Here is a 15,415-nt window from a genome sequence, read left to right on the forward strand (position 1 = left end):
TCTTTTAAATGAATGCAATATTTTTGTTATGCAATCATTATGTAATCAATTATTATGCAATTAATGGAAAAAACTTGGTCACTTAAATAAAATTAGCTCTTTCATCTCTATTACTATACAGGACGTTTTAACAAAATCGTAATCAACACAGCAGGAGCTACAAAAAGGTATCTCAATTTATCGCTTTCGTATTCCATTCTCTCATAAATCTGTAATTAGTGTAAACATCCTTATCATATACAAGTTTACATAAAACAGTCAAAATAACAAACGATGAAATTGAGTGAACAAATTTTCGTCGAATTAGAAATAAATGCATAAGGTACGTTCGATCAAGTAAACTTCTTGGAAAAGCTAGGTAATAAAGTTGATAGTATCCACACAATACGCACAAAACAATGGTGGAAAACCATTTACAATAACGAATATATATAGAAAGTGATTACGATTATTTCTGCGCAAAGTCTTTTGTTGATGATTTCATTCTCTGTAAAAACCAAAGAAATCCATGAGACTGTTCACACCAATGTCACAGATTTCCAATATATTTTCAATATTTAGTCCATATGATGCCCTGATAACAAAAATAACTTTTATTTTTATTTTTGGGGTTTCTGTTGCCATGGTTACAGGTCCCATATATATAAGCCCAATAACAGAGAAGAAAAATCTCCAAATCCATCATTTTCCAACTTCAATTATTTTTAGCAAATATAAATTTTTAGTCTAAATCATAGATATACTGAACAAAAAGAGGTCTTGAATGACACAATTAAGTAAACAAACTTTATCTTGAATCCATTCAAAACATTCAAAATTGTATTTGAAAAGTACCGATTTTGCATTTTTTTCAAACTGCTGAAAAATACATTTTTTAGCAAATTTCAAAGTGATTTTTTTTATTTTTCCAAGATCACATTTTATTGTAATCCTTCCAAAATGATCTTCATATATCACTCTTTTACCAAATAAAAAATTGAGTATGTGTTTTTTGTTGTTTAAAAAAAAAAATGTTCAAAATTTTCTGAAATTTGGAAAACTTGAAATTGCAAAGTGCAGATTTAAATAAAGTTTGCTGCTATATTTATCAATTTCAAAGTTTTTATTATTTAACTTTGTAAAACCATACTGATTAGGAATTGTATTGATACACAACAAATATTATTTGAAATAAATATCAGTTAGAGTTGCTATGGAAACGCATTACAAAGAACTTTCCAGTTGACCTAAGACCACATTTAACTCCCTTTGTTCCTGGTCTAGGAATAGTCCCTAATTATTATATGGGGTATTTCTTCCGAAATATTCTGTCTACTATTTTCTTTGAAATGTTTACTATTTAAGTGGTGCCATCAGTGAAATAAGTAAAATAAAAGCTGAAAAAATGATTGTTGACAATGAAAGCAAGGTAAAATTCACAACGGAAAATCCTTTATCAAATGGCCAAATCAAAATCTCAAACACATCAAAAGAATAACTAACAACTGTTATATTCTGGACTTAGTACAATCATTTTCATATGTAGAAAATTTTGGATTAAACCTAGTTTTACAAATTGCTAAACCACTTACTTGTATGACAGCTGGATACGATTCTAGAATATGAAGGTAAAACATGAAACTTGAGATGCAGCTTTGTCAGGAAAATTGGCTTTAATAAAAGAGATTAACAGGGAAATTGAAATCAGTATTATTTGGCAGCTAAATGTAATATTGACAGTTTTGACTACAGAACTGTAATATAACAATACAAACAATCAATGAGTCAATGTGTTCTTGTTTAATCAATTAATGCAAATAAGGTTGACATACCGGAATATAGCAACTGTAACATTGAAACTCGTATAATTAATTGAAATAAAATATAATTTGTATAAATGCCATTGGACATTTTAAAAACAATTGTTTTTCAATATTCAGGATATTATGAGTCCTGTACATTATCATATCTAACATGTGTATACTGAGATTATAAACAACTACCTATACATATGACAAAATATAGTCTATACTGTCGTTTACATCATTTTGTATATTACAATTTTGACAAACAATAAAAAAAATTAAACAAAATTCTTTCCTCTCTCATTTCTTCATGTTTAAATATGCGAACAAATTAATGAAAAAATACTTTTGTTTGCTTTAGATATCATTTTTTGTATCTTATATAATGTTATCGAAGAAATGCCAAGATACCGAAAAATTGTGGAAAAATAATGTTCAGTATTTACAGATATGTGTTGGAATAATTTCATAATGTAAAATATTATATTGCCAATTATGCAGAAATGAATATCTTCTCATGGGATTTTGGCAATAAAAATTAGCAAGTTTATAGCAACTAGATCTAAAAAGTCATTCAAACTATAATACTTTGTAATTCTTAAATCAATCAACAATCTCACTGTTACCGGTATATATATCAAAATAAAATATTAAAAGATTTTTCCATAAAAAAACAAGGTTGTTGTTAATGTCATAACAAAGTCTCTTGACTTGACATTTTCGATTCATTATAAGCGCCATCTCTCTATATTAGGAACTTTATACAAATGTTGTAAGTCACAATATCCTAATTCAAATACATGTAAAGTATTTCATAAGTAAAGGGCATAAGCTCTGTCAAAAATTATCTGAATGTACCACTCACTCTGTACCATCTCTCTGCACGACTATAAAACAATCCCCAAACAAAATAAATGAATTTGGGTGTCATGCAAGGACTGAATTACTAAAACTTCTAAGAATTTGTGAATAAAAAGGCTGTAACTGTATTAAAATAAATAACAGACTTACTAGATAACAATACTAATAAATAGGGTAATTTCACATTTTTTTTTATTTAAAGAAGACTCAGATTATGTTGAACCAGGGATTGCAGAGGAGAAATCAGTAAGACAGATAAAAATGAGGGCAAAGATGGACAACAAGTGATATAATATGACAATCAAAATTTGAATATAGTACATGTAGCACATAAAATCATTTAGTTGTTTTCAAGAATCTGATTTCGAAGTTTACAAATTTCTGATTCCCTAATAGCATCAGAATCTTCTACACATTTTCCTTTTTTGTTCATTCGCGAAAAGAAACTTGTTATCTGCTGAACAGATAGGATTTCATCATAGGTGAATCTTCTGGTGCCGTCTGTGTTTTTCTCATTTAGCATGGATTCTGAAACTATGAAGGGATCTTCTTTCCTACCAGTAGTAAGACCTACATTGAAAATTACTTCTTTATATGTATATATACCTATAAATGTATGCACAAAATGGATTCAGCTTATTAAAATGGAGAATTAAAATAAATCAACAATATAAACAGAATGCAATGCTTAGTTTGCTAATATCAGTTTCCAGGAATTTGAATTCTCTCAATCAAAGATAATTATTGTTTTATACATTTTGTATATGTGGTACTCAAACTTTTCTTGTTTTACATGAAACTCAAATTTTCATTAATTATAATTAATACACATTAAGTTGCATATACTTACAACTTCTGAGTAATCAGTATACTCAAACTCTGTCTGAACTGCTGAATTGATCATACATTTAACTGGTTCATCCACCTGAAAAAATTAAATTAAAAAGGACTAGCTATAACCAAATTGTGTCCATGATACAGTATAGTGATGATAAAGTGATTAACTATAAAATATATGTTGTGAATATGTACAATGTATGAACAAAGTGCCTTTTTTTAGTCTTTTGAATCATCCATAGACCATTTTTGCATAGAAAAAAAACCCCATACCCTGTTTATTTATAGTGAAATAGATTCTTATGTTGTACAGTAACAACAATGTACAAGATTAGGGGGGGGGGGGGGGGGGGGTTTGGATCCCACTTATATGTTTAACTCTATAACATTCTTTCTGTATGTACTAGTTTAATGTGTCTGTCCCAAGTCAGGAGTCTGTTATTCAGGGATTGTCCACTACTTTATTGATATGTTACTTATATGTTTTTGATTATTTTCTTTTTACATAAATTAGGCTGTTTGTTTTCTCTATTTAATTGTATTACATTTGCAATTTGGGGGCCTTTTAAAGCTGACCATGTGTAATGGGCTTTGGGCATTGTTGAAGGCCACAAGTTACAAGGATTATTTTTAAACAAGATATCATTATTAATTTATTACCTCATTTACTTCTTCAAGTTCTACATCATTGGCATATATTCTTATGTTCTTCAGACACAAAGTACAACATGCTGAAAAAAAAGATAGCCTTAATGTATAAAACTATAGTAAAACATTATGAAAATAGTTCTGTGTTAATTAATCTATACATGTATTGATGTTCCATACAAATTGTACATTTGTTAAAGTGAAAGATATAAAAAATTACACTATTACATATTAATTTTTGTCAATTAGATATTCAATGGTCAGTACTCATCTATTTGCTATCAATTACATAAATGTTTTGTAGAATATTTTTTTTTAATTTCACTTTTTTGGGGAAGCTGCTTATTTATAGCTTCGTAAGCTTTTTAAAAGATACTCCCAATTTAATTATCACTTAAAACTCAAATCTCAGGGTGGGGAAGAAGGGATATTGAATGTGCACCAAATCTCTTGAGTGGGGCTGGGGAGGGGGGTATTGAATAGAAATAAAATATGTGTACACACACTGTTACTAAGGTATATGTAACAGTAAAAACAGTTTTCTAAATTTTAACAAATTTTCAGCTAAGTAATGTTTTGAAATAAATTTCATTTATTGTAAAAATAATAAAGATATTAAACCTGCACTCATTATTCAATACAAATTCAGGCACCTGAGGAATGTCAATTGTCAGTTTTAAAAGAGTAACAATGATTGATACACAGGTGACATAAAAAAAGGTCTTGATGGGGTTTAACAAATACATGTTAATTAATGTAACGCCCAATTAAGAGACTGTATGGAGAAAAATAAGCGCAAAGAAAGAATAGAAAATTACAGGATGCAATAACTGTGGAAAATAATAAAGCAATACCATATCTATAAAGATTAATTACAGAAATGAATAACAAACATTAAAAAGAAATCAAATTAAGTATCATAGAAAATTTTAATTGATAAATCATTGGGCCAATCATCATACAAGGGGGTCACTCTTACAACATAAAATTACCAGAGTGATCTAAATACAGAGAGATTATAGTGTCAAGTTGACAGTCACTAAAGACTAAATTTAAGTGAACTAAATATCTGTTGAAAAAAAAGAAGTAATCCTTGTTTGCATTGTCCTGGTAATACAGAATGTTTACCAAATAATCAATGATTCAATATGAATGTTTTAGTAATGATGAAAATTCAAGTAATGATTTATTTCATAAACAAATTAAACATGAAAAGGGGGAGGTCAGGTCAAGTTCTATATTTAATATACTAACGTGTATTGACTGGTAGAGAAGTTCCTTTCTGGTTAATCAGATGAAGAACATCCTTTTCCTTTAATCCTCTACTGGCTAGCTTAAGGCTTGTTCTGTGTGGTAGTGACTGTAGTCCAGAATCCTGGGTGTGGTCAATATCTGGATGAGCACTTAACAAACGGGGAATCTGCCACAATCTACGGCGTGCACATTTTGAATTGTTTTTCAAAAAATAATTTAAATGGCTGGTACAAATAGAATAATGATGTGAAAGTGCTAGTGATGGTTTCAAACCATTCTCTGACAAAATAATAAATATTTGGTCTGCACTGTGTTTTGGAAGAGGTTGAATGAGTTCATCACATTCCACAAACTTTGGAAAGAAACTGCACTCCATAGTATGTGTAGTATCTAGCTCAAATATCTTATTTTCACTATTATTTGATGTTTAAATAAGTTTCTACATGTCGTCTGCACTATATTTTGGCATAAAACTTTAAACTTCCTGTTGTCCCTTTATGTTTTCAATGAAGAAGAATCATAAGGGGAGATAATCCAGATAGACATAGTTGATTTTTTTATAGATTTCAATCCACATTTTTTTTCTTAAATCAAAAAACACATACCTGGATTCTTTTGTATTTTTAAATGGGGGTTTTATCTTTAAGATTATGGCAAAATTATCTATAAACTATCTTGGAAATTTTATAAATACTTCAATCAATTTTGGTATAATTTGGTTTTCTTTCAGATGTCAGAAACACCCCCTTCTCCAATAAAAAATATGCATATTTACAATATTGTCAGCCAACTGAGTGATATATTTTTAGAAAGGTAAAGAGAACAGCTTTAATATGTGATAATTGTCTGCATCATTTTATGTCAGCATTTTGGGGAAATAAGTAGGGGTTTTAAGGGTAAATTTTAGAATTTTCATTGGAAAAAAAACCCCAAAACAAAATGGACTCCATTTCCATGGTAACAAAGACAAAAACCAATTTCTAAAGTTGCAGTTGTAAAGTATATTGGTTATGTAGTTTGTATACAGAGAATCATAAAAATCTGTGACATAAGTGTAAACACTAATTTTGGTCCTTACAGAGAATGGCTCTTTAAAAATACTGTATTACAAACATAAGAGAATGATGAAATAAAAAAATAGAGCAACTGATTATAAGTGTGCAGGATGTTGAAGATGTGCTTGATCTTGATCTTTCATAAGCTACAGGTCCTGATTTAATCAGTCCAAGACTCCTGAGGTCAGCAGCAACTTTCTTGAAGTATCCGTTTAAAAAACGTTTTGGTCTATCCCTTCTAACAGAGAGATTTCCAGATGTGTGAAAACTAGCAAATGTAATCCCTGTCTATAAGAACAAATGTTGGCCAGACTTTTACTTAATTATAGACCAATATCTTTGCTGTCTATCATTGTTAAGACAATGCATATGTGAAAACCCTTAAAAAATAATGTTATCTTTCAAAAAGGGGGACGGGGGCATGAATAATACTGAATGGATAGGAGGTGTCGATGGGGGTCTTTACTCCAATTCTGTTTTATATGATTTAGTTTTTAAAAAATGTATACCTTTTCATACATTGCATAGGTAATAATGTTACTGTAACTCTTTTTCCAAAATTTTTATTATGATCGGTATAATTGAAAAAATCATTACATTTGAATGAAGCTCAAATTATAACGACTGCATGAAAGGTCTACCTAATATGTACTCAAATTCAAATAAATCTGCAAATTTAAAAAATGATGCATGTGTTTTAAATAACTAAATGGATAGTTTTAATTATAAAACTTATGTACATATACTTTTTTTTAAAGGAAAATTCTTTAATTTGTTCACATTTAGAAGGAGTTTACTTCGTTTTAATTGCTGCTTCCAGGAAGGAATTCGCCGAAAGGATTTTCGTATGCAAGTGACCTTATCGTGACCCCTTTTATTGAAATCCGGTAATCGCTATACGCATGGATCTGTCATGGAAATAAGCTATTACCTGATTGTATGTTATTCCCATGCTCAATATATATGCTTCCTTGTCGGTAAACTATTGCTTCAAAACACGGCAATATATTAGCTCCCATATTTGTTAAATCATAACAGATAGAGACAAAAAAAAACAACATTTATACGATATTTTTCGAAGAAATGATAAAAAAATGCATAGAATAAAGTTGAGAAAGGAAATGGTGAGTATGTCAAAACGACAAAAATCCGACCATAGAGCAAACAACAGCCGAAGGCAACCAATGGGTCTACAATGTAGCGAGAATTCCCGCACCCGTAGGTGTCCTTCAGCTGCCCCCTAAAAATATGCATAATAGTACAGTGATAATGGACGTCATACTAAACTCCGAATTATACACAAGAAACTAAAATTTAAAATCATACAAGACTAACAAAGGCCAGAGGCTCCTGACTTGGGACAGGCGCAAAATTGCGGCGGGGTTAAACATGTTTATGATATCTCAACCCTCCCCCTATACCTCTAGCCAATGTAGAAAAGTAAAAGAACAATACGCACATTAAAATTCAGTTCAAGAGAAGTCCGAGTCCGATGTCAAAAGATGTAACAAAAGAAAATAAATAAAATGACAATAATACATAAGTAGATGACATATAAGTTGTGTAAAAGTTGTTATGTTGTACAAATTAAATTTGTACAGACTTTTTATACAAATGGATGATAGTACACTGTCAAGCACATAGTCTTTTGTTTCGCATATTGTTATCATATTTTCACAACTTCATCATACAGTTTAATACTGAGCATTGATCTAAACACATAATAAGATCACAAAAAGACTTTTCATGGATATGAATATATATGTTTTAAGGTGAAAAAAAATCAGAATTTCAACCATTCAGGGGTTTGAAGTATATACATTTGTATTTAACACATTTAACTGGTACATTTTAGAAGATAGACCTGTATCAGCTAGTGCAAATTATGTTTAAAAAAAGTCTATCTTTTACAAAAACCCTGTACAATACCAAAATAGGAAGATGTGGTATGATAAGCAACAATTATATTTCATAGTTGGTGTTTAAACGCCACTTTTTATGCTATTTCATGGTTGCCAGTTTTTATTTCCTACCGAAGATCGGTTGTTCGTCAGGGTTATCCGGCTTCCTTCACCAATAAAATATAACCGTTTCGAGAAAGCTCAATAGTCAATTAAACAATGTCAATGTATCTCACTATTTTGGGACTTTCTTGTAATGCGCATGTGTTGAGATCAATATGGTAACTGTCGTTGGTTTATTCATAAGCGTTGTTGTACTTAAAGATATTACATTGACATTGTCCATGTTTGAAGTCTAATATTATAAGCTCTTTGTTTTGTCTTACCTCATTACTGCAAACAGATTTCAGAATTTCCAGGTCTTCATCTAAAATATATTTGTCGACATTTTAATTTGTTCAGCTGAAGGGTATGTATTATATTTCTTTGTGAAAAAAAACACATAATGGCAGTTTGAGTTGAATATATAAATGAATATCAAAATTTTAAAATATGTTATTGTTGTTTCTGAATTGATAATAAATACAAGATGAATGCAACATTTAAGCAAAATATTTAAAATTGCTCAAAATTTCAAAACTATATAGGAAAAGGAAACTATATATACGTAAATAATAGATTTTTACCTGCTTTTTCAACTACACTGAGTGTGTATGTACCTTTTGTATATTTCCCACCCACAAGTAAAATCGGTATTTCCTGACCTGAAACAAGGAAGTATACATAATTAAAGCTTATTATTTAAATGTATTAAGCAAAAAGAAACTACAATACCACCGTGTTGTTATGTCTTTAGTTTTTCTATATCGTGTCCTGGGTACTATTTTGTGTCTAGTTGTCCTCTTTCGTTTTTAGCCATTTTCGATCTAAGAGTTTGACCAGCTCTCTGGTATCTTTCGTTCCTCTTTTACCAATGTTTTTATTCTAATGTGTATTTATCATTTTATTACCATTGCACAAGTTTTGTTTGTATACACGCATGGCTATCATGTTTGGCATATGTTTGATACTCAATATATAAAAAAAAACAAGAAAAAAGAAAAATTCGAACTGCATGGAAAATTCAAGATGAAAAGTACATTATCACACTACAAAACCGATCACTTTAACATTGTCAGTTTTTCTGACGCAATATACATGTATGCAGCCTCTGGCCTTTGTTAGTCTTGTATTATTTTAATTTTTGTTTTCTTGTGTACAATTTGAAAATTAGTATGGCGTTCATTATCACTAAACTAGTATATATTTGTTTAGGGGCCAGCTGAAGGACGCCTCCGGGTGCGGGAATTTCTCGTTACATTGAAGACCTGTTGGTGACCTTCTGCTGTTGTTTTATTATTTGGTCGGGTTGTTGTCTCTTTGACACATTCCCCATTTCCATTCTCAATTTTAGAATTTGCCGAAACAACGAATTTTAATATCACGAATATGCAAATTCCTCAATCCACGAAAAGTGGTACCAAAGAAAATAAAAAATACACAGTACACAGGCAAAATTTACTCATATGAATATCCCATGAATCTTACTCACGTGAGATGCATCTCAAACGAGCTTATACATGAAACTCACGTGAAAATTTTCATGTGAATTTCACGTGAATTGAGATTCACATGTTTCTCACGTGAAAAAAATTCACATGAATTTAACGTGAACTTTTCCCAAAAAAATATTGGTATTTTTCAAGATTTTACTTGAATCTAAAAATTAAGATACTTTATAATAAAAATTCATGTTAATTTCACGTGAACAAGTTTCATGTAAATTTCATGTGAATTTCACGTGTATTTCACATGAGATTCATGTGAAACTCACATAAACTGATTTCACGTGAGTATATTAGAAGTAAAAAAAAAAGTGTTTCTACTATTTTTTATAAGATAACTATCAATATCATGCATGGTTTACCATGATTATATTCTAATAGTCTTAACTGAAATGTTGTCCTTTTTTTTTTAAACATATACAATGATACATCAACTGATAAGACATACAATGATTCTGCAATTCAAACATGAAGACATGTTACATGTAGCATAACATTTATTACTCATTGTCAAGTTTGGCTGTATTGAAAAGCTTATGATTTTTTTTTAAATTTAAGCTTGCTTAATGTCAAACGGATATTATTAAAGGAACGACTCAAACATTTTCTCTACCAATCAAGAAATAATACTTTTTAGGTTCATTTCGACATGACTGACAAACGTATTAGACATTCATCTTAATTTAATCACATCCCTTTTAATCTAATTACATACAAAAATTTGGTCTAAAACGTTGAGAACATCAAAGTTGATACGGAAGATGTATCAAAGTAAACAGTACTGGCTACCGAATACATGAAAGTCTACATAACTATATATACACACCACATAGTTTTCTCGCTTGATTCAAGTTGTCGTCGATTGTAATACGGTCTAGTTCCTTTCGTACTCGATTAATGAAATGTCTATTCTGTAAGAAAAAACATACATTTAATCGAAAGTAAAAACAAAAATGTGTATATTCATATAGTATCCATGTAAGTTATTTGTCACATTTTTTCGAAAATTTCCATTTATTCGTTAGCACTGTACTTTTAACCACAGAGGTGTTATAAATTATAATCCTGGTACCTTTGATAACTAATTAGAGACAGAAATCAGTGAACAAAAACATTTGATTGAATGAAAACGTCACAAAACAACAATTTGACACAGCGCATTTTTATGAGAAAAAAACCCTATATTTACAGTAACTGTTTTTTATACATTACACACTACTCAAATACTTTTACAGATGGCTATTCTTCAGTAAATAATATGTGTACGTCAAGTTAGTAATTGATGTAGCTAAAATGATCATACACAAATGAGTTTATTTAAAAAACCGAAAAACTAACCCTTATGAAATCGGGATTATTAAAAGCGTCCTCCAAAATGGGTTTCCTGTTCTCTTGAGAAAGGGTTCTGTTAAAAACAGTGTGCTTTATTGTTTCACATTCATGTTTTAAGTCATCAAATATCATGCAATGATCAGCTATTATAATTATATGTGACTCAATTGTATTCCAAAGATGCTCAAACGTAGTTTTTTCACATTCAGAATTTAGGACTGCGAGTTTTGTTATCTGAATCTGACATTCACAAACAGTAATCACTGATTGAAACAAAGGGCAAACTGTGTATAGCAGCAACACATTTAGCGTTTCATCTAAACTGGATAGTGAGATATTTTTAGTCGCCAAAAATTCATGATACATTCCTTCTCCCTTAATTCCGCAACTCTCGACTGATTTGAATAGTAATTCCCATTGGTTTTTGCTTAAGCTTGGTGCATATTGCTCTGTCGACAAAGAAGCGGTGCTATCTTGTGTCATTGAGTTTTGATAAATTGTTAACAACTCATCCTTATGAATATTCAAAACTTCTTCTAGTCTAGTATTAAACAGACATATATCCCAGAACATATTAAAACAGTGAAACTTCAGAAGAATGTCTATAGTACTCGGTTCCAAATCTTTCAACTGAATTATTGACGATCTTTTGATGGCACGTTTAACGTCGTCAAACCTCAGAAAAGTTTGATCTAAATCTGTTAACCACTGGAGCAATATTAATCTGTTTTCACGGAGAAATTGTGTAAGTAAACATCGCTTAACATTTGTTCCAGTATGGAATACTGACAATAATCTGTCGTAGTCCTCTTTTCCAGTGTTATATGTTCGATTTCTGAATTCCGAAGCATCATTGTTTGATTCCGCCATTTTTTGTGAATTTTACTTTCGTATATCTGGATTCATCAGTTTACACAATCTTCCATTAAGTCAATCTATGATTCAAATGAAGAAAGAAGAACAATATAACAATATAAATAAAAGTATTTCATGTGATATAATAGTTACCATTTGGATTTGACTATCTGGTAGGTCCTTTCCGGTTGTATATCATTTAACTGTTTTGATATGCATCCTTGGCTTTCAGATACTTGGCATTGAACGTTCCTGATGAAGGTAAATCCAGAAAAGCGTTTCGGATGCACCAAATTTGTAACGTGTTGTCTTTAATTTAACAGCACAGGGTGGATACATCTCCTGGTGGACAATAATTATTACTTGAGGGTATCATCAGCTCAATAGTCAGTACTTCGGTACTGAAATGATTTATTACAAACCTTTTTACTATTGTCCGTTAATACATTTATAAATAATTAGAAACTAAGGTTTCAACTACCTATGGCAAAGTTGACCTTCGATGAACTTGTCTGCTTTTTACTTCATTTCGGTCAGACAGCTCTTTAACTGTTTCGGTTCTTATGCATCCTTGACTTTCAAATATTTGACATTGAACGTATTGGATGACGGTTAATACGGAAAAGCGCCTCGAACGCTTGAAGTTAACGTGATCTTTTCATTTCATATCTATTTAGAAAAAATACTTACCTTTTTTCATTTTGGATTTACTTTATCATTGCTCTGAATATCACTGACATTGCCTGATGCAATACACAACAGCAGATACTCCTAAATTCTCTTTTTTTTTAAATTTTAAATGTGTTATCATGCAAATTTAACATATACAAAGTGAAACTTTCAGGCCTCTTTTAATTCGGTTTAACCTGTCACAATTACTCTCTTTAACAACTAAATGATAATAATAAAAATAACAAATAAGTATGCTTTTGTTAGTGCACTTGTTTCCATTTAAATACACATTGAAATTCTTACCTGTGTGAAGTTAAATAAATACAACGGCCTTCACTGTGAAAATTCGATTGCCTCGATGTGTATTTGATATGAAGGTAGATTATGAATGATGTCATATAAACATAATGTTATCACTTTCACAGCTAGTTTACAAACTGTTTATTCCACCTAAACATGATTAAGTAAGGATTTTGTTTAATTGTGCATGGTCCATCTTCCTTATGATATTCTTCCGTATGTCACATGTTATGTGTGTGTAGTCATGCATGTAGTAAAAGCAAAAAAGAAAAATACACAAAAAATAAATCCAAGCTGTGTACAATGTACCATAACACTGAAAAATAGAGATTATCTCAAGTTACCCTTTTAATAAATACAATTTAAAAAAAAGACTTAGTTGAGCAACAACACTTATAAAACTATCAATCTGAATTTATTTTCTTAACTAATGGAGTTTTTGTAAGCTATGAACAAATATATTTCAAGACCGAATGAAATTATCCAATCAAATAACCACATCGATGATTTTTTATCTTAAAAAAAAAACTATGCTGTAATATTTCTGCTTCGTTAGCCACGTTTATTCGTTCTTTTTTCTGACATAATTAAATATATTTTAATTTATTAACTAGCTTCGATATATATTTTCTGACATAATTAAATATATTTTAATTTATTAACTAGCTTCGATATATATAAAAAAGTATGATTTTTTTTCTTAAATCAATAATAAAAGTCAAATAGTAAAATAATAATTCGCCCTTAGCAGCCAAAATGGTTCAATTTTGTCAAATTGAGCTAAGAAACATTGCTAATTACTTATTTACTTGCAAGTGAATAATTCGACCTCTTTAAATCTGTATTCATGTGAACTTCAATTTAATCCCTAGCTAGAGATTGACACCGCATGCATTGTACGTGTACTGTTATTTAAAGAAAAAGAATGTCAACAATGAAGGTGAAACTACGGTAAAATCATTTGACTACTGATTCGGTACGGTTTAAACAATGAGAAACATATATTTCTAATCTATAAAATCAAATCAAAAATCCCGTTGCACTTGCTGGTTAATCTATTAATATCTTTTTTATGTTAACATCGTTTATATGGTCATCTAAGGTCAAATCAATAGTTAATTAGATGGCGTCTGGACTAAAATGCATACGAAACGAACCTACATATTATCTACCACATGCTCTGTAAACTGTTTATTTAAGACTTTTGAGAGTTTTGATAAATGTTTTACATTGTTATAAATCAAATATGAGAATTTGTATCAAATCGGTGACCATGAATTTGACAGCTAGTGCCCCTTTCAGACCCATAAACAGATAAAAATACGTGTATATTTGAAAGCAATTGATTTGCATGTGCTGGGAATCAATATTGAATATGAGTGAACGAACGTTCCTTCTAGGTGTGTCTTGTCATTACATTTAAGAAATGCGAAATTTTAATTCTGCTATATATGATGAGTTCATTTATGAACTTTCCAAGGTACGAAAGAGAAAATAAATTGCGTATTGTCATTAAAGTTTACCTTTTTAACTTTCAATGGTTTTTAAATTCTTTTTATTAAAAAACCTTAAATTTAAAATCATATCGAAAGAAATTTAAAAATTCGAAATGAACGACACCTTACCTGTGTTTACTGACATATATATGATGGCCTCCAATATATAAAAAAAAAATCCCATCTTTTCAATTTATAAATCTTACATCCACGTACTTTTATCATATAGCAGCATGATTGATAACTGAATGTTTTTTGCATCTTCTGTTTTTGAATAAAAAGTAAGTATTGGTTGTATGAAACATACATATTTTTGTGAATGCGCAGGACCAGTCTAACAAACTTAATAAAGAGATATGTTTAATGATGGATGAAATTTAACATGAGTACTATACGTTATAAATAAAAAGTTACCGCAGCATTTAAAAAATAGTGAATGTCTCAAGGTACATTTTAATTAAATGAGATTTTTTAAAAGCAGATTTGTTTTTGCCATTATGACAAATATTCAAGGGAGTTATTTAATTAGTTACTTAATAACAATTGAGATATATTAATTTTAGATAACTTTTATGCATCTTGGACCGAAGCTGTTTTATGACCCACTGATCATATCCGTTAAATGTCCAATATCCCCATCTGACCATGGTAGTGGTAATGGTCCATTCTAATGAATGATATGCTCGCCGATGTATACTGGTAGATATTTAAATACGTGTAATGATGAAAATGTCAACGTACACTTTTGAATTGATCATTGGTTTCAACATAGTATTTCATTTAATTTAAAAGTAAAGGCTTTAACACATACTCTTT

The 15,415-nt window shown here is 30.0% G+C and overlaps 2 protein-coding genes across 2 annotated transcripts in view; both read right to left on the reverse strand.

Moving 5' to 3' along the window:
- The window catches only part of LOC134717903 (uncharacterized), a 32,507-nt gene extending 20,334 nt beyond the window's left edge, over positions 1-12,173 (reverse strand). The window contains exons 1-4 of the mRNA XM_063580401.1: positions 11,283-12,173; positions 10,771-10,855; positions 9,027-9,104; positions 8,727-8,767 (exon numbers count right to left, since the gene is read on the reverse strand). Coding sequence (XP_063436471.1) covers positions 8,727-8,767; positions 9,027-9,104; positions 10,771-10,855; positions 11,283-12,146 — 1,068 coding nt within the window. The 5' untranslated portion in view covers positions 12,147-12,173. The remainder of the gene's footprint in view (positions 1-8,726; positions 8,768-9,026; positions 9,105-10,770; positions 10,856-11,282) is intronic.
- On the reverse strand, positions 114-6,464 carry LOC134719249 (uncharacterized). The gene is made up of 4 exons (XM_063582254.1): positions 5,385-6,464; positions 4,143-4,213; positions 3,496-3,570; positions 114-209 (listed from the first exon to the last, which is right to left on the reverse strand). The coding sequence occupies exons 1-4, from the start codon at positions 5,758-5,760 to the stop codon at positions 114-116; spliced, it is 618 nt and encodes a 205-aa protein (XP_063438324.1). The 5' UTR covers positions 5,761-6,464.
- Positions 12,174-15,415: the final 3,242 nt, after the last annotated feature.

The sequence above is a fragment of the Mytilus trossulus genome, chromosome 5 (assembly GCF_036588685.1).
Source record: "Mytilus trossulus isolate FHL-02 chromosome 5, PNRI_Mtr1.1.1.hap1, whole genome shotgun sequence".
NCBI lineage: Eukaryota > Metazoa > Mollusca > Bivalvia > Mytilida > Mytilidae > Mytilus > Mytilus trossulus.

Excerpts from the sequence above, each read along its gene's own strand:
- LOC134719249 (XM_063582254.1), bottom strand. The coding sequence starts at position 5,760 with ATGGAGTGCAGTTTCTTTCCAAAGTTTGTGGAATGTGATGAACTCATT. Across the intron at positions 3,571-4,142 it reads AACTTGAAGAAGTAAATGAG|GTGGATGAACCAGTTAAATG; the intron begins GTAATAAATTAA and ends TAATTTTTTCAG. Across the intron at positions 210-3,495 it reads ATACTGATTACTCAGAAGTT|ATTTATGAGAGAATGGAATA; the intron begins GTAAGTATATGC and ends CACTAATTACAG.